Source organism: Lissotriton helveticus, chromosome 5_1, assembly GCF_964261635.1.
Source record: "Lissotriton helveticus chromosome 5_1, aLisHel1.1, whole genome shotgun sequence".
Classification (NCBI taxonomy): domain Eukaryota; kingdom Metazoa; phylum Chordata; class Amphibia; order Caudata; family Salamandridae; genus Lissotriton; species Lissotriton helveticus.
This window is the reverse complement of record NC_136065.1, coordinates 467,208,257-467,228,415: the sequence shown is the minus strand read 5'-3', so window position 1 is coordinate 467,228,415 and position 20,159 is coordinate 467,208,257. Positions and strand designations below refer to the sequence as shown.

The window sequence follows — 20,159 nt, the reverse complement described above, 5'->3', positions numbered from 1 at the left end:
GTCGGCCCTCTGATTGGTTAATAAGGAACACCAATCAGAGGGTAGACTGGCGCATGCAGGCAGCTTGATGAGGGGCGTGCTCTCTCCCGATGACGTCAGGGAGAGAGAGAACACAAAAAACACACCCCTCTTTCCCAAAAAGACGGGGCTTAAACGGAGTGATGCCCCTCTCATCCAATGGCTGGCCTCCGTTTAGGAAGCCAGCCAATGGAGAAGAGGGGCAGGTTCAAGCCCCCATACACCGTTGACCTTAAATCCCGGCTGCGCGAACAGTGCTGCGCAGTGTAACGCTAGGCCGAGACCTAAAAGGGGGTTAAGAATACCCTAACTCCCCTATCCTTGGTCCTAAGGTCTCCCAAAGGGATTTTTTTAATTCACTTCAAAATTAGAGAACATCGTTAATTTAAAAAAAAAGTAGTGCGGACTTCCGCACTTGCTTTTAATATTGCCCCCGAGTCAGGTCCTGCGGACTTGCTGACTTTAATAAGGAGGGTGCACAGGCCCCCCTTTTAGGACTTCTTTATGCCCCGGGACCACCACCTGCCTTGGTTTTAATTAAAAAAAAAAAAAAGATTGGGGAGGGCTGCGCGGACTCTGATCACCGCCTCCCCTGGGCTTTAAATTAAAAAATAGATGGGGGCTACGCGGACCCCCACCCCCTGCCTTTGCCCCCAGAGACCACCACCTCCCTGGGGCCAAATACTTTTTTTTAAATGGCACGACCCCCTGGGCCGGATCCTGTTATGCATCGTGGAGTCCACCCTGGGACATAGCTGTTTGCTTCTGCTTCCCGCCAACCAAAAACAAACACTCCGCAAGTGGAAGCTGTCAAACTACTCTCCTCATGCTTGAAGCCATGTTTCATCTCTTTCCCTGCCCGCAAGGGAGCTGTATTTTCAGCAGCTCCCTGTGTGTGACAGCAATGTCGGCTCATGAGGAGGCGAGGAGCTGGTTTGGACCACTGGGGCCTTGAGGATCCTCCTCAATCCCCAACATGTGCACTGGGTGCCCTGGATGGGACCAGGGCACCCAGTGAGACCTGCCCAGGCCCTTGGGAAAGGGTCCCCGGGTCTGATATCGACCTGGGACTGGGGCTTCATGGCCCTTCGCCCCCATTAGATTTCGTCCAGACCCCGGGGGATAGGGCCGATGTCGGCCTGGGTAGGGGGGGCCTCACAGTTTCCCTCCCCCATTGAATTTCAGCCAGGCCTGGGAGATGAAGTCTTCAGGGCCATTCTGACCCTGATGCTCAATTTAAAAAAAATTATGCATCAACACAAGCACCTAGAAATATAAACATAGCAGGTGCCCCAGCTGAATCTAAAGACCATCTGAAATGCTTTGTGCAGGTGAATACATTGTTGATCTGTTGGTGTGCAATCTGCAGTGATTTTGACGATCGAGTCTCTTCCTGTCCTTACCTGGTGAGAGTAGAGTGCATTGTTCTCCTTTTAAATTACTATAAGTAGATGTACAAATAACTTGGAAGCTTTGACCGTTTAGCCCCGCCCACCTTAGTAGTATGCAAAAGTCTTCCTGCCTTTTGCCAGGATGGTGGATAGCTTACCAAGCGGACCCACAGCTCCTTTCCTGCTGAATTTGGTGAGGTGTTCTTAATGCTGAAGAATATGAGGACATCTTCTCCAAACAAAGAAGCACTTGTTTCATATAGTTAAGAAGGAAGACCATTGTTTGGTGGAGATTTATCTCTTTTTAGTCTCATTGTTTACTCTATAGGGGGATTTATGTTATCGCATATTTCTGGATAAAGACTCACCAGGAACAAACACATTGCAAAAACATATGCAAAGTCACTGGTGACATTTCCTTGTCTTCCATTACGCATCTGTAGTGTAGAATATGTACTGGACATTTACCCAAAGAGGTAGCATTTAGTAATAAACCAGTAAAAAGTACTCCACTTGGGTAGATATTTTGTGCAAAACTGTGGAGTCTTGTTGGATTAAGTCACAGGTACAGTTCCTTTGTGGCCCAGTCACTTACGCAGTCACGCACCCACTGACAGACCCACGCAGGCACTGATAAAGCTCCACTCAGACACTCACCCCTCAGTGAGATCCTTATGCAGCCACTCCAAGACCCACTCACACCCTGACCCACCCACTGAGACACTCATTCACTCACTCACACACTCTTTCTCAAAGCTTACAGTTAGAAAATATATTTTTTTTTTTTACGTAGAAATTCACTTAAAAAATATAGATCACAGGGACATTATTGTTGGGAAATACAATTTAAAAAAACCTTAGAAACTTACTGAAAAACAACCACGTTATAGTTTTAAAAATATATATATATTAACCAGAAATATTAACCAGTTGCTTATTACACATTGCAATATTTTGGTAATACGGGATAAAACAGGGCATCTTGGTAGCTTATACAACCGTACACATTATAATCGATGAGCTTTCCCATTCCATAACCAGTGTGCTTACGCAGTACCTCCCTCGGGATTGACATGCTCCCGACTCCAGTATTCAATTGTTTCTAGACTTTTTTCCCTCGGGGTCCAGATCTTCTCCCATTTTTTGAGACTTCCTCTACTTTTTTTGGCCTGCTGACACCAATCTAGATCCTATTTCCAAGCTCCCACCTTTGGCGGCTCTGCCGCTCCCATTGCTCTTGCTATGTTCCTTTTTGCCACCGCAGACACCAGTGCAAGCCACGTTTTTATATGTTTGTGCCAAACAATCTCCCCAGTTACACTCAGCAGGTGCCATCTCACCTCAACAGGGACCTGCAGAACCACCACTGCTGCCATCACTTTGGAAACGCCTTCCCAGTATCTCCGAATCATGGGACAGGTCCAAAGGATGTGGAAAAGGGTGCCTGCCTCCCCACAGCCCCTAACACATTGACTTAATTCACATGGGGCCAGTCTCTGCTGTAGTGTTCAGGCCATATAGGACCTATGTAGAATCCTGAGTTGGACTAACCTAAACCTGGTATGCATGGCAATTTCCCTAGGGCTTTGCATGGCTTCTGCCCAATCCTCATCTTCCAATAATCCTACATCTGTCTCCCACGCTTCCCTTAAGGGGCTCAGAGGGGCTGATAAATTGTATATGAGCGATACCGCCTTAACCACCATCGGGTCCATCAGTAATCTATCCTCCATTGGAGAATAGTCAGGCACCTAAGACCGCCCGTCCCATGAGAGAGACCAGTAGCTTCCGCCAGTTCGTCACATCTCTGCTTAATCTCTCCAACTGCGGATATAGATTCAGTTCTAGAAACCTCTCTGTTGACTTGGTAACCCAGATCCCCAGGTTCTTAAATTCCTCCTGTTGCTGCAAGGCCGCACACCCCAACATAAGATGCAGTTTTTGCCTCATCAAGGACGAGACCAAAGATATATCCCACTTTATTTGATACCCGAATAATTACTAAATATTCTAAAAACATGGATAAGTCTATGAATTGTGTGGCACTGTCTATGCACATAAAGCAGGATTTTGTCCGCATTTAGGGAGATATGAAACGACGTTATAGTTAGGCTCAGATTTCACTCGTACACAACCATTGAAATTCAGCAGTTATCGTTACCTGAGCTAACTATAACTTATGACCCCGCAATACATGGCTTATGACCTTGCATTTTACATCACTCATGACATGGTCAATGACATCTAAATTACATCACTGATGGCAATCCACAGAACCACTCACACCCCTAAACAACCTCTCATACACCCACACAACCACTCGCATACCCATACAAGTACTCAGACAACCACACATTCAACCATAGAGCCACTCACGCACCCATACAACTACTCATTCATCCAGTCACTCACCCACGCAGCTACTCATACACCCACATATTCACCTGTCCAGCCACTCACACACCCACTCGCTCATCCATACAACCTCTCAATGCAGCAACTCATCCATATTAGCCCTCACACACCTACACAACCACTTACATACACATTCACACATCCATATAGCTATTCACATACACTCACTCTCTAATACAGCCACTCTCACACCAACTGACTTAAACAAACACCCACTCAAACAGCCACTCACTCACCCATACAGCCATTCAGACACCCATTCACTCACCCATACGGTCACTGATGCACCCACCCATACAGCCACTGACACAGCCACTCGCGCAGCCACACACTCTCCCTCACAGCTATTCACACACCCACTTATACACCCATTCAGCTACTCACCCACCCAAACAACCACTCAGACACCCACACACACGGATTCACACAGCCCTCGCATAATATATATTAGAAATAAAATCACTCTTTAGTCGTACACAAAGAAGACTTTTGTGGTACTTTTGTATATATGTTTAACACTTAACTTTTAGAAAACAATCACTGGATTATGTCATTTGAGATGTCATCAGTGATGTCACTGACCAGGTCATAAATGATGTAATATGTGAGGTCATAAGCAGTGCATTGCACAGGCGTAAGTTATAATTAGCTCAGGTAACTATAACTGCTGAATTTCAATGGTTTTGTACAAGTGAAATCTGATCCTAACTAGAACGTCCCTGTAACCTTTGTTTTTTCCAGTGAAAATAGATATATAATCATGCCTTTAAAGAGCTAATTTGAGGCTAAATCATGGGGTAAGAAACCCCCTTAAATCTCATGGAAAGTATCGGACTCGTACGTTGCAACATGGATCTGGTAGAAAAATGTTTTATATTATAGTGCTGCTTTCTGCTTCTAATCCAAACATTCCTCTAGTTGCCCCAACCACTTGGGTCTTTCTTCCGTTTCAACTCTCTGTGTTCCCTGTTAACAGCCTGGTTCTGTTTTGGGTAGCCACTGAAAATGCTCCGACTTCTAGTCAAAGTGATAAATTCTGATGGGATTCCAATGTGGGAATCTTCTCCGCCATATGAACTGTTCAGTGGAGGAAATTCCTGTAGTGGCTTCTTCTCCAATTTTACCATTTCCCCAACTTAATGCTTGCCCTAACTTCTGAAAAAAAGGTATATATGGGTTGTATCGTGTTAATATAAACTGCTCAATGACTGTAATGGTGCACATAGTAAAAAGGTATGTTAGTGTTGGTATTTTTTACGATTTAAGAGACACCAACCACTTAAAGTTGAACCTCAACAAAACGGAAATAATACTTTTCTCCCAGAAAAACAATCCACTTCCAATCCAAGATTGGCTCACTAACCTGGACGCCCTCAACTGCTCTCTTACACTATGCAACTCTGTAAAGTCCCTGGGCATCCCTCTAGACAAAAATCTGTCAATGAAAGACCATATCAACAACTCAGCCAAGGGAGTGCTGTACACTCTTAAATAATATCAAGAAAATGACACCGTTTATTCAAACTGAGGATTTTAAGATGGTAGTGGAGTCTATTGTCCTCTCAAAACTTGATTATGGCAAAGCCATCCTCACAGGAACTCCAATAACCCACCCTGCACCCCTTACAACAGTTCTCAACTTGGCTGCTCAGCTACGAACAGGTGTTAAACTATTTGAGCACATTACTCCGGCTTTAAATAACCTTAACTGGCTTCCCATCGAAGGGAGATGTATCTTTAAGATTACTTGCATCACCTATAAAGCCCTGCATACCCACAACCCAAGCTACCTTGCTTCCAAACTCTCCAAAGCAGGAAGAGCCAGGGCGCTGAGAAGCTCCAACGCACTGCTTCTCATTCCCTCTCCCCCCCCCACCCCTCCCCCAACTGAAAAAGAAATCTTCAGACTTGCTCATTCTTTGGTAATGCTCCTAGGATCTGGAATACACTCCCAAGTGACCTCCGTTGTAACCCATCCTTTCCATGCTTCAAACTGAACCTTAAACTCCTTGTACGCAACAATTACATTAATTCTCATTCTAACTAAGCTTTGCTCCCAATTCAGTCGCATAATCCTGCCAGTCGTTATAGGCAGGCGTATGATTCAGATATTTTTCAGCTTCCTCTTTGTCCTTTGCCTTAATCCTGTTTTTAATGTCCTGTAAAGTTCTTGCCTGCATCTATTCTCTTGACATTTTTTATTTTGATAACTACCTTTAGGTGTTGATTGTTCTTCTTTTTATGTTCTTGTATGTAACAACCCGGAACGATATGTAAAGCGCTCAGATACCTTTTGAGTCTAGCTAGCGCTATATAAAACCTATCAATAAATAAAGAGACCGTTCAGTTAGTGAGGTATACTATATAACAGGTCATACCATGTTTAATCATCATTTTTCTTTTTCCTTATTTTATTTGTTTTATTAAAGCATTCCCAGGTTGGTCGTCTCATCTGAAGTCTGTGTACCTGTAGCATTTAGCTGTTCCTGAAGCTGCAGTACCTTGGCGCCATCCGCTCGAGTCGAAATGTCCTGCGAGGAGCCCCTGGTGGCAGCAGAGATGGAACCTGGTGGGAATGCTGGTGGAACTGGAGAGGAAAGTGAGGCATCCAGCACCCTTCTAGACTACTCAGACCGTGAGGATGGAGATAGTGAGGAACCACAGAAAATTTCTGAATTCATTGGGAGCCGAAGAAGTAAAGCCCAGCAGCAGGCCTACCAGCCATGTGCCTCGGAGAGTGAGCTAGAGGAGGCCCGGCCCTCCAGCGATATCCCTGAGGAGCAGAACAACCAACTGGTCAACGCCAACAACTGGTTTGTGTTTATTACATAAAACGCATATTTAAAACCACACTGACAATTGAGTTCATGGGTACCTTGCATCATCCAATGTCTTAACAAACGCATAGTAAGATACTCACTATGGGGCATGGGGAGCTGTCATTGGGGTCTAAGACACCTTTTTGGGGTACTGCAATCCCGCCTTCATGCCAATCCGAGTGTCCAACTGTACACAAGATTCCATCTCCTGTTATAGCATCCTGCCCTTATGACTTCTTAGAGACTAAAACTAAGATGACAACCTGCCAACTTTTTGAGGCATACAAGAGCCCACTTAAAGCTACAGTACCCCACACTTATTGATCTACATGACCCTGTTTGAAGATGTGAAACTCAGCCCTTAATATATGAACATGAGACTCCCCCCTGAGCCTACCACACCGCTACCATCAAACTGGAGGCAATCTTGAGCTTCAGCCCCCACCCTTGTAAAATACATGACACTCCATCAGATGCTATGACACACAAACGTCTGTACGGTCAAGAAACATCATCCTGCTGTACAATATTGCCACACTCAACATCTACATGGGACTTCATCTTAAGCTACAGCTCCTCTCCACCGTCATGATGCAGTTGAGACTCCATCTGAGCCCACAACATCCCTTGTCTCATCATAATGAGACTCCATCTTGTGCTACAAAACACAGCTTACAGTATGTGCAAGCTTGAATTTGAGCCTGCAACACCCCCACCTATTCTTTGGTTAAACCCACCCACAATCATGATGAGCATTTCACAAGGATCCCACCCAGTTGCCAAGCAACTGAGCATTGAATAAGCCTCCTAGAGACTAGTTGAGAACTTGTTACCTCACTTAAAACTGTTTACTAAACAAAGCTCAAGTTAAACTGGAATCTTCATATTTTTAAAATGTCTGTTTAGTCTAAACAACTCTCAAACGTTTGCCAGTCACAAATATATTCAACCCAGAAAATCTCACTGTTCACAGTAAAGTACACAACTAGTGAAAAACACATTCAGAGAAAATCTCCATACCTGGAGAAGAGTACATCCTTTCCCAGTCTGCATGTGGTCTGTTTGGAACAGGAAGTGACCCATAGAAGTGACAGTGTCTCTCCATTGTTTACAACATACATTTCCAATAGAGCATAGTGTCTCAGCAGTGCCCAGGGCCAAAAACCATTTGTCAAAAGTGCTTCTGAGATGCTAATGTTTGTATGTGTGTGTATATGGTATTTCTAGAACTCGAAACTAGCCAAAAGGCAGCGGATCACTGTACGAGGTCAAAGACCAGTATAAAGTGAGTGAGTGACAGGAAAGGTACCTGGGGTTATGGACGGTTAATACGTTGTGTTTTTTTAAAGAGGTGAGCCTACATATCTTTCCAAAATTGGAGCAGCGTTAGGAAAGTTCTGATGGATATGGGGATTTGTTCCAGATTCTTCTTAGTCCGCAGTCTGATGGTCTTCTGGTTGTAGGTTGTGCCGAGAACCACCAGAAATGGTGAGCTTGTCTGCTATGTAAGCAGGATGCTGGTTGTGGTTGCTTGATAAATAATGCTTTGGTTTTGAATATGGTGCGAGCAGACCAGGGTAACCAATGGAGTTCCATCAGGATGGGGGTGATCTGATCCTGTTTCCTCAGTGCTGGATGAGACGTGAGGCAGCATGTTGGAAGCTTTTAAGGGGTGTCATTATGGAGTCTGGAAGGCTAATGAGCACAGCATTGTCACCATCCAGATGCGAGAGTTCGAGTGCCTGAACAGCAATTCTGAAGTCTCTCTATTAATGAAACGATTTAGCTTTCTTCTGAAGAGCGAGCTGGTGCCAGGCTGTCTGTATTTTTGACAAAGTGTTCCTTGATGGTGAGGTTGGTGTTGAACGTGAATCAAAGTAACTTGGTATTCAGTGAAAGTTGGGATTTGAGGACCTTCAAGGTTCATGCTCTTTACCCCGGTGTGTACTGTTTGTTGATTTTGGCAAACTAATGAAATTCTGCCTTGTTTAGGTTGAGCTTCAGGTAGGCGCTGGACATCCAGGTCTGAATGATGTGTAAGCAGTGTTTGAGCCTTTGGATGTCTGAAACAAAGGATACTTTCAATTCAAGTTGTTTAGCACAGGTGAATCTTGATACTTTTATCCGTGAGTAGAATCCAAGCAGCTCCATGTAGAGGTTGAAGAAAAGGTTTGGAGATAATTCATGGACCTGTCTTTTAAGAAGTGTTCAACTAACCCACTATTTCAGACTATCCTAGATTGTGTAAAGATTTTTAAAGGAACGTAACTTAACATTATCAAACCCCATCTGTGAAGTCAGTATTGAGTATTGACTTTTAAGTCCAACTCGCCTATAGGTTGTCATTTAGAGATGAACATTAATTGGACTTTGCTTCATTGTTGTCATTGGTGTCCTCCGTTTTTCTATTTTGTACACAAGTGGCGTGTTTATGCAGGTCGTGACACACCACCTTAGTCTTCTCCATGGTTCACACACATTTCTCCCCCATTCATGGATAGAAGTGTAGTCAATACCTTCCCCAATTTGTAAGGTAGTCTGCTTGACACTCGCATCTCTGTTCTGAGCATCTTGCACAGTAGTGTATTTTTCAGTCTTACTCCCGATTCCTCCCTAGTTCTCAGTGTGACCTTCCTTGATAGCACTACTCGATGCAGTTGACGCAAAAAGCAGATATCCACAAAGAGGGTTGAACACACGTAGTGAAGGCTGGAGAGGTGCCTGCACTGAGAGAAGGGAACGCTGGTAAACATTCAACAGATCAGAAATCCCTAATGTCTACTTGAAGTTCTATCTTCAGATAAGATTGATGATATTTTGCCCCTTGACGTACGATCATCTACCTGGTCAGAACCACTTGACACAAATGTGAGAACTTAAAAACCTTTGTGTATTATAGATCTTAAAATACTAGCTCCCACTGGCCGCTTAAATCATGCAAGTCGGTTATGGTGTTACTTTTTAAGGCAGTGCGGGACATCTTGTGTCCACTCAATGAATGCATCATGTTTCCCAAATTTTACCAGTCTCCCCCCAAAATATAAAATTGGTGTCTTCTCATGTGATGTCCTGTATGCTTGTTTTATTTACTTGGAGAGAAGAGAGCCTCTTTCCACAGAACTCTTCACCATTTCATTATTAGATGTTCACGTTACCTTTTAATCCACGTTTTATCCCTGAGTCTACCCCCTTGTTCGGCTCCTTGAATGTCCTCTGGGCAGACACGTCCCATGTCTCCCATGCACACTTTGCCATTTCATTTTCAAATGGTTACATTTCTCTTCTACCCACGTTCCACCCCCTTTTCTACTCAGAGCTTCTGTATTCTGTCTCAACCGCATTTAACATTTCTGTTTGTACTCCCCTCTCATTTGCTTCTTGGATTTTTGTTGCTGGAACAAAGCTAATCTATTATTTCAAACCTGCACGTTCACACTTTCATTATCAAATGTTTACATTTCCTTTTTTATCCATTTGTGGTTGGTAATAAAGTATTTTTTCACATCTGTGTTGTCTGGTTTTGCCTGGTATTTATTATTTGTGTCCTGTGCATGTGCATGTGCACCTCTGACATTGTGCAGACTTCTTTGGCGAATTCTGAGGTGGGTACAAGTACAATGGAAAGCAAGCATGCTTCAAATTACCTTATATCTAAACATATTTGTGCATTTCATATTCTCAAACCCCTCCACCAAAGGATGTTCTAATCTCCAAGAAAAATACAATGTTGTCACTTTGGCGCTCCTACTTACCTAGCAACTGAGTAATCTTTTAGACTTTCAGTTGCATACTTTCCAGCTATCCTTTTTATTTTTTTTAATAGTCAGTCAGTCATGACCTTTTGTTAACATCGCATAATGGTGCTGCCTGTAGCGAGGTTGAACAATTTGAAGCAAATGCAATATTTTTTATGCAACGGCTAGCACCAACTTACTGTACTGTGTCAAAAGGGGAGAGCAGGACAACCCATATCTGCCAAGTGCCGCTCTTCTTGTCTCTTCCCAAGTGCTGGAGCACTTTCTGGCAGCATCTCTGTACGTGAAACTAGCCTAGGTTTTTTACTGGGAGATAAAATACTATGCCTGGACTTACTTTTAAACTGTTCCTGTTTTTTGAGTGTATTGTACCGAACAGCCCTCAGAAAAAGTTGGAAACATTTGAAGAAGAAAAAACTTTTCTACTTTGTGCCTGACTTAAGCTGGTGTATTTTTTTGGTGCAACCCTTGTCTTCAAATGTTAATAGATGGGGGTTTGCGATGAAAACCATAGGTGGTGGCACGGGAACGCCCATGCACCAAGCATGAAATGTTTTTTTAATGCAAACTAGCACCAATCACTGCTTTGCATTACTTTTTTCAACTTTCCAATGCAAAAAAAAAATAGTTTATGCAATGAAAATTAATTCCCAAATCAACACTTTACACTAGTTTGCGTCACTTTTCATGATTTTGCACCAGTTCAAAGTGTTGATAAATGTGCCCCATCAAGCGTAATCTTGGCATGAACACAAAATACAAATTAATTGAGTAACTATTAATCAAAAAGCCCAACACAGGAGTAGGTGTAAGTTGAATTTAACGAAAAATCGCGAGAATGTGATAATGAATTTTTAACTTTAATGGAGGTAGCTAAAGCCATCCAATACAGTGTTGTAATAACAGGGTTTCTCATCACCCAACTGTGTATTGCAGACTTTATCCACCTAGGCAGTTGAAAGACTGCTGGCACAGAATAGGTTCAAACCAATCGCCTACAACTGACTCGCGCATCTCAGCAGTTGTTGCTTTAACGTGCATTCTTTTGCATCAGAATATTAATAAAAGAAAATATATTGTCAAATAGTTAAATCTTCATATAGAGTGCCCCAGAAAAGAATATAGATGTGGATTCCGCCGAGACACTGCTAGGAGCATCTGCACACTACAAATTCATCACCACACTTTTATCCTACTCTGCCTGTTTAGAGTTTTTTGGTATGAAATCTGTACTGGAATGTGGCAGTACTGCATTACATAACAGAATAACATGCATACATATGTAAATCTAGTATAAAATAACATTCCTGCAGGTTATTGCCTATTTGGGCAATGGAGCCTAAATCATTGGTAATACTGCATGCTTATAGTAATAAATAGTTCTGTACCCCATTTATAGCAACATAATTAAGGTCTTGTGGTATTACTTGGATTTCCAGGATTTGAAACCGCGGCCTGCGCACCAGAATGTTTGTATATCTTAAAAAAAGACCTCACTACTGAAATATGATAGATCTTGTCAATTGATTTTTAACTTCACTCAGAGGCCCTCTATATATCTCGCAGATGCACTTTCCTCTTTGATGCAAAACTCCCCTACTACACATATCCCATCCCTGGAGCCTCATCTCAGTGCAACTATCCCGAATGCATGAGGCCCATCTTCAGACCGCAATCAGCAATTTGGCTTCTTGGACTTGTATTTTTGCTTACTCCTTTTTTAGGTTGAGCCTGGGAAGCGCATGTGCTGCTCTGCGAGGCATACTGTATTGAGGTTTGGCATAGAAGCGTCACCAATTTCCCCACCCATCTTTTCAATTGGCTCCAGTTACTGTCCTTGCAAAATCTTTGCTTTTCATTTGTGAATAGGCTTAGTAGTCCCTCCTTGGTACCGCCTTGTCTGCATTGGTAAACCTTCCATAACCACTGGACTTTTTACTTGTGTTGTTACACAGTCTGCTTTATAAGTAGGTGAGCACTATTTCCCGTAATGAATAATGCGGGACAATGGCGGACGCTTCTTGTATTTGCAGTGTGCCCACACAGTACTCATGGGACAATGGTGGCCGCCGCTTGTTTATCAAGCTCTGTTCCACCTCACCACCATCAAGCTCTTCTGTTTGTGCCTGTACTGGGTGCCACTCCATAGGCAGGACATGCTTTTCGATTTCTGCAACTGCAACCCTTCATTTTTATTTTTTTATTTATACTTGCTTTCTGAGGTTTGATAGGTTTACCCCCACCTCCCCCACCCTGTCAGGCTCCTCTGTTCGCAGCAATGCTGGGTGACACACCACAGGCTTCCGGCCGGCTCTTTCTCGTGATAAAGTTTAAAAGCAGGTGTTGGAAAGTGGATTATTAGTAGGGGCAAATCTATATCTGCCACTGGCAATAAGGCGACTAACACAATATAGGGCTCAGAATAGGTCTTAGTAAATGATTCCTATGCTCAACCCTTGGCAGCTTGGCTGCAAGCAGGCAGGCTTAACTTCCAAGACTGGTATGTAAAGCATTTAAAAACACAAATTCAATAAAAATTAAGATACAACACAAATTAAAAATGCAACACCAATTTATAAAAATAGGGAATATTTATATATTTTAAGTGACACCAAAACGAAACAAAATCGACTGTAGGGAACCAGAGATATGAATTTGTAAAGATTAGTCAATTTCTAGTGCTTAGAAACCAATTGTGCCTCTTTCGGTCATTTTGTTGCCTCGGACAGGGACGCATTCACATTTAGCAATTGTTCTGGAGGATCTCTCACCAATCTTGTGCAGCCCCGATTCTTTGTGTTGATGGTCCAGGTGAGCTCTGTTAACCTGTAGCTTGCAGGGAGTACACTCTTTAGTCCTTTTGAAGCAGTTTTGATCCACAGGCCTGTGGTTTCAGATGGTGCAAAAGACGCAATCTTCAGAGTGTACGCCTTTGGAAATGCAGATAAAACTCTCCAGCATAGACTCTTCTGATTCTCTCAAGTTTCATGCAGCATATCTGAGGGGCTCTTCCCTTCTCAGATACTTATTCCAACTTATCTGGATCAAGCAGGAGATCACTCCTATCCAATGGGTTGCAGGATTCCACCGAAAGGTTCGACAACTTCCTGCAGGGTGTGGCAAAATGCCAACCCAGAAACCACTATTCTTCCAAAGTTCAATATGTCAGAATTTTTTGCAGGGAGAGACGAGCTGGCTAAACACAACCCTAGGATGGCTAATCTCCATAGTCTCTCCCCTTTGCATCTGCTCATTCTTTCCTTTATCCTAGCATCTGGCTGGAGGTAAACTGGGTAAGGTTGTAAATGAAACTGGGGTCCTCCCCTTCTCTTGAAGTCCATGGTTTAAAACTCCTCCTCCTGCTCTGGCATTCCTGTGTAACCGGACCCTGCCTTCCTAGCAAAGCTAATCAAACCCAGGGGCTCTTTATCACCTCTTCAAAGAAGACTGGTGAATCCCCTTAACTCTTACCAATCCGGAAAGACCACTGGAAGGCTGAATTGGGACAAAAGTTTTTTAAACTTGTATGTACATTTTAGGAGAAATTCAACAATATCATATTTTTGGATTTATTAATACCATTCTGGGAAGCCTTTGAATGGTACATTTATCTCTCTCCTAACAAGAGCTATTAGTTAATATCTTTCTGCCATGTTAACATATGTGATACAAAAGGGGATGATGGACGGAGCGTTTGAGCGTTTGACTGGGTGTGAGTGTTTGATTTGATTCAGATGCTCCGCCATCACCACCCCCTTTTGCACTGCTTTTGGCCGCCATAAGTGTGGCAGTGTATGCTCAGACGGGAGTCCCTTGCTCACTTTGCCACTGGATTCAAGCAAGTCGGGCTGAAGATGGCTGGAATGCCAGAAACCGGTCCTCGGAAGCTTGTTTCCGGTCCAGGGAAGACATGGCTTGGCAGTTCGGGCTGGACTGTTCCCATGAGGCACAGGGTCAGACTGATTTGAATATAGCCATGTCTGAACTGGGGTGGCAGAGTGGGCTAAAGAACGGTGATGGATTAAACCCAGATCTTTTGACTGGGTGTGAGTGTTTGATTGATTCAGATGCTCCGTCCATCACCACCCCCTTTTGCACTGCTTTTAGCCGCCATAAGTGTGGCAGGGTATGCTCAGACGTGAGTCCCTTGCTCACTTTGCCACTGGATTCCAACAAGTCGGGCTGAAGATGGCTGGAATGCCAGAAACCGGTCCTCGGAAGCTTGTTTCCGGTGCAGGGAAGACATGGCTTGGCAGTTCGGGCTGGACTGTTCCCATGAGGCACAGGGTCAGACTGATTTGAATATAGCCATGTCTGAACTGGGGTGGCAGAGTGGGCTAAAGAACGGTGATGGATTAAACCCAGATCTATTGACTGGATGTGAGTGTTTGATTGATTCAGATGCTCCGTCCATCACCACACCCTTTTGCCATGTTAACATATGTGGCAAGGAATTTGCAATGGGAAAAATGACTTGGGCCATTTTTCCAGCACCAGGGCTTATAAAAACATTTATAAGTACTCTGCCTATATCTACAGGACCCGCACCCCTGGTATACGTAGGGGAGACTTTAGGGGTTCTGAATATGCAGAAATATTGAAGATCCTTTCTCCACAGTGCTCCCACCACCAAAGTCGATTTTGGGCAGCAGTTTATCACAATGTAGGGAGTGAAGTGTGCAATTTCACTTTACCCAGGGCATATAAAAAAACATTTTATAAGGGTCCACCTTATAGATACCTGACCCCCCCCACCCCTGGGAGACTCTGGGGGTACCTAATATGTCCAAACATTGTAGGTTAACCTTTTTTAAGTGCCCCAAACAAAACAATCGAGATTGGGCACAATCTACTTTTTAAAAGCAGTCCTGTAGCACAGAGCCACCTTTAAACTGACCGCAGGCTTCAGCAGTGCACACATGCAAGTGCAGAACAGGCTGCTGCTCTCTAAACTGCCATGCCCTATTATATACTAGGGACTGATAGGTAGATTCAATCCCCCTGCCCTATTATGTACTAGAGCCCTATGGGGTCGGTCATGCCAATCACAGGGGTACCCCAACCCTTAGTGTATCCTAGTGTATGTGGGTATTTTCACTGTATTTTGAGTGTTTTCAGCAGAGCACTGTCCCTGGTTAGGCAGAGCCCAAGGTCAGTCAGTCAGTTACCACCAGTCAGCAAAAGGTTGGGGGGTGCCCAGGGCACAGGATGACTTTGCAATAGCAGGTCCCTATGCTTCCATGCACACCGTAAACAAATTTGTTTTACCAGACCGGTTTTCCCCAGCATCGCTCATCTACTCAGACATGGATATGGAAGGACTGGAGGCTGCCAGGCTGTGGAAGTGAGGCAGAAGTGGTGGAGGCAGCTCTTTTCCTCATCCCTTCCCTTTGCGCCCTTCCCGCACGTAAACTTTTGCATTCTCTAATATTTTAGTGAATGCGTGGGTTAAACTGCTGTGTTTTCTTTGTTTCGGTGCAATGCATTATGTGACGTGCTTCTGCCTACATTACATGCATTTTTACAAACCTTTTTAATTTGAAAGCAAAACAACATTAATTGCTGGTTGTTTATTTAAAACAAAGCTCCCGGTGGATGAACTCATTGTTATACATTTATGAACATCAATTAAAGCCCCACATCTTATCAGTGTGTCCGCCCTCCTCCATCTGGCTGTGCTCCATGCAGTATCGGAAGACCCGCCTCTAACACCAGTTCCTCCTCCCCGGCCTCTGTTTCAGAGAGTCAGGGCTCCTCTGTCGAAATCCTCCATTAATTTATATACAATCCGTGCCTTAAATGGGCCTGTACAGAGTATCGCCACTTTTTTATTTTGAGAGGGGGAGTACCTGCACTTCTCAAGAGAAGTGTAATACTTTTAATTGGAGAGTACCGGTGCTTCTCAGAAACAAGCGGATACTTTGGTACAGAGTACCTGCACTTCTATTTTCCCATTTCAAGCACTCTGTACAATGGCTGTACTATGGTCGGGAGGCTACTAACGTATTTATTTGCACGACATGCTGTCAAGTTTCTGCAACCCCTTTTTAGGTCTTGCCTAGGCAGCGCTTGCACGGTCTCTCCGAGACATGCTGTATTCAGGATATGGGCATAAAGCTCCGCCCATCTTTTTAATTGGCTCCTGTCCTTTGTAACTGGTCCATAGGCTTAATAGTCTCTCCTTAGTACCGCCTTGTCCCTTTTGTAACCTCCCATGAGGACATCCCCTGTTACATGTGTTGTTACTCCCTAGGTTTTAATTACAGCCTCAAGGCACTATGTTCTTTAAAGGTTTCAGGCAGGACACACACTTGGTCCTAAGCTAGGCTTGCAGTGGTTACTTCAATCACTAGAACATCTCAAAATTATAGGAGATAGTCTCTAAATTTCCCTTCATCAGTTCCACACAGAGTACAGCCTAATCCGAAATTAATGTAATAATTCTTTTGTCACAGTTCAAAGCTACTAATTGTATATATGGACATAGCTATTTGGATGTACTTGTAGTTCTGTCTTGCTTGCAATGCATTATGGGTAGGGTGGATTTACCATATCTTCTGCAGTGTGCAGTACCATATGTGACCAAAAGAGGTCCCCTTTTGGCCACATATGGTACTGAACCCTACAACATGGCTAAGTAAAAAACATTGCCATTTATAATGCCAATAACTCTAACTTTGTAGACATGCAATGCTAGTGCCTGCTCACTAAGGACCTCCAGGAGCAGCTTGCGATACTGCACCTAGACATGCTGTGCTGGTGCCTTGCTCACTAGGGACCTCTATGAGCTGTTTGTGGTACTGCACCTAGACATGCAGTGTTGGTGCCTTGCTCACTAGGGACCTCTAGGAGCAGCTTGCGGTATTGCACCTAGACATGCAGTGCTGGTGCCTTGCTCACTAGGGACCTCTAGGAGCAGCTTGCGGTACTGTACTGAGACATACAATGCTGGTTCCTGGCTCACTATGCATTCATTTGCAATGCACTAGGTCTTGCATTATTGAAAGTATGAGCTATTGGCGTTGCATTATTATTGCCAATGCCTCAAACTATCAGTCATGCAAGACCTATTGCAATGCATATGCTTGTTTTTAATTTAAACTTGCTGTCAGAGGTATGTTTTACGCTGCTCTTTTCCTCATCCCTTTCCTTCGCTTTCCCCACGCGTGTAAACATTTCCATTCACCAATATTTTAGGGAATGCGTGGGTTAAAGTGCAGTGTTTTCTTTCTTTCGACCCTGGGTATACTTTGCACATGTGCTTTAAGTGACATCCTTCTGTCTACATCACATGCATTTTCCCCAAATTAACAAATGAGTGATGTGTGGGTATTAAGTAAAGTTTCTATCGAACTTCCACAAAGAATAATATGTCATCAAAAGAGCATAATATGGCTTCCGTGTATTCTTTCCTTTTGTGATGATTGTTTTGGGGTTAGAAGGCAGGACTGTGGGTGGTGTGGAAGGTGCAAGTAATGCATCCAGACCAGCTCAAAATGTGGGTGCAGGTTTACTTGCTACTAAGCTATACATAGACATGCGTGGGTAAGCAGCACACGATTTTAGAACCCATTTCTTTGAATGCAAATTATTTATATGCCAATTATTAGCTCATTAATCAAAATGCAAATTATCGTCCGTCCTGCCTATCCATATTCTACTACGGGCTAAAAAGTGACTATTTTCTTTTACAAATCCCAGTAAAACTTTAAACTGCGGGCTCATCCCCTCAGAAAACACAAAGATACTCGTGAACAAACCGAGAAAAAGTTTCCCAAACTAGGTGGCAAAACTTAAATGATTAGTCACTCTCTGTATGCTGGATATCTCAGCTGAGCAAAACCAAAGGGGATGATGGACGGAGTGTTGAACATTGCAAGCGCTCACCCCCAGTCAACTGATCTGGGTTTAATCCATCATCATTCACTCCGCCACCCCAGTTCAGACATGGCCATATGCAAATCAGTCTGACCCTGTGCCTCATGGGAACAGTCCAGCCCGAACTGCCAAGCCATCTCTTCCCTGGACTGGAAACAAGCATCCTGGGACTGGTTTCTGGCAATCAGCCGTTATCAGCCAGGCTAGCTTGAATCCAGTTGCAGAGTGAGCAAGGGACCCATGTCTGGGCATACTCTGCCAACTTAGGGCTAACAAAGCAAAACCAAAGGGGGTGATGGACGGAGTGTTGAACAATGCAAGCACTCACCCCCACTCAGCTGATCTGGGTTTAATCCATCATCATTCTTTAGCTCACTCCGCCACCCCAGTTCAGACATGGCCATATTGTGAGAAGTTGGCCTGGTATATGATGTTCACTAATCTAGTGACCACCTTGTACCAGTCCAAACAACCCTTATGGTGATGGTTGTAAAGTCAACCTTATAGACCAGCTATCCTAGGGGTAGCATGGACAAAAGCAGTCTTAGGCTAAACTCAAGAGGGCATGTGAAGCCAGCTGTTTTACCATATGCAAACCTTTTAATACCAAACGAAAGGACACCACACAGGTTAGATATTCAAAATATATATGTATTTATTTCTAAATAAATCCCCTTAACTCTTTATGAGCACAAGCGTATAACAAAGAACTTAATATAACATACAAAAGTTGCACAAATATGGATAGGCCCTGGTGGCCCTTAAAACCATATACTAAAATAGTGGTATAAGAACCACGTCACGAACAATGGTAAGGCCTAGGGCCTTGGGAATCGCTGGGGCTACACTGTACTAACAGAAGTTAGGACGTGGGAGGCCCACATGGTGCGGGTGCAGTTTTCTAAATGCACACGCGTGCACCAATAGAAGTCAATGGGTGCGTAAAGTTAGGAAGTTGCAGATTTGGAAGTCTTCCGACTGGACTAGAACTTAACCACTTAAAACTAGGACACTAGGGATGTAAATTGTAAATCTCTACAGGAGCACCGTAGTACTCGCATTACCTCACCCACAGGAAGCGGGTGCATAGGTGTCAAAGTGTGTCTGGTTTCGTCGTGGAGTTCTATGGAGCCTCGGAGAAAAGATGCTGCACGCGACCAGGAGAGAAGAGTCCGGTTGGATCCAAGGGTGGATTGAAGATGTAGAGTACCTGAAAGCAGAGGGGACAGAGTCTGGGTCACTAGCCAGTGACCAGGAAGGAACCAGGAAGGAACCAGGCGAGGTCGGGATGCGATCAGGTGATGTTGTGAAGCTTGTCTCCGCTGCCACATGGACCAGGAGGTGTCAACGACGACCAGGAGCTGGGCACGGACTGTCCCACGAAGGCTCTCGCTGTCGGCGATGTCGGATCTTGATTCGGAGTCAACAGGCCTTGGCAAATGCAACCCACGCAGGAATCGAAGATGGCTTCTGGATCAGACCAGAAAAGGGGGTGGTGATGAACAGAGTGTCTGAATTAAGCAGACCACTCTTACCCAGTCCAAAGATCAGGGCTTGATCCATCACCGTTATTTAGCTCACTGCCCCATCCCAGCTCAGAACCTGGCTATATGCAAATTAGTCTGTCCCTGGCCCAGTGCATCATGGGAACAGGGCAGACCAAACTACCAAGCCAATTCTTCACCAGAAAGGATACAAGCTACCGGGGACCGGTTTCTGGCATTTCAGCCTCGTCGGCCCGGCTTGCTTGAATCCTGATGGAGCAGTGAGCAAGGGACTCATGTCTGAGTATACCCTGCCACACCTATAGTGGCCAAAAACGATTCAGAAAAGGGGGTGGTGATGAACAGAGTGTCTGAATTAAGCAGACCACTCTTACCCAG

General features: G+C 44.1%; 1 protein-coding gene across 1 annotated transcript in view; it reads left to right on the top strand.

Annotated features, from left to right (window-relative positions):
- The window catches only part of LOC144754667 (uncharacterized), a 210,660-nt gene that overhangs the window by 40,390 nt on the left and 150,111 nt on the right, over positions 1–20,159 (top strand). The window contains exon 2 of the mRNA XM_078642752.1: positions 6,254–6,637. Within this exon, the coding sequence (XP_078498878.1) occupies positions 6,351–6,637 (287 nt within the window). The 5' untranslated portion in view covers positions 6,254–6,350. The remainder of the gene's footprint in view (positions 1–6,253; positions 6,638–20,159) is intronic.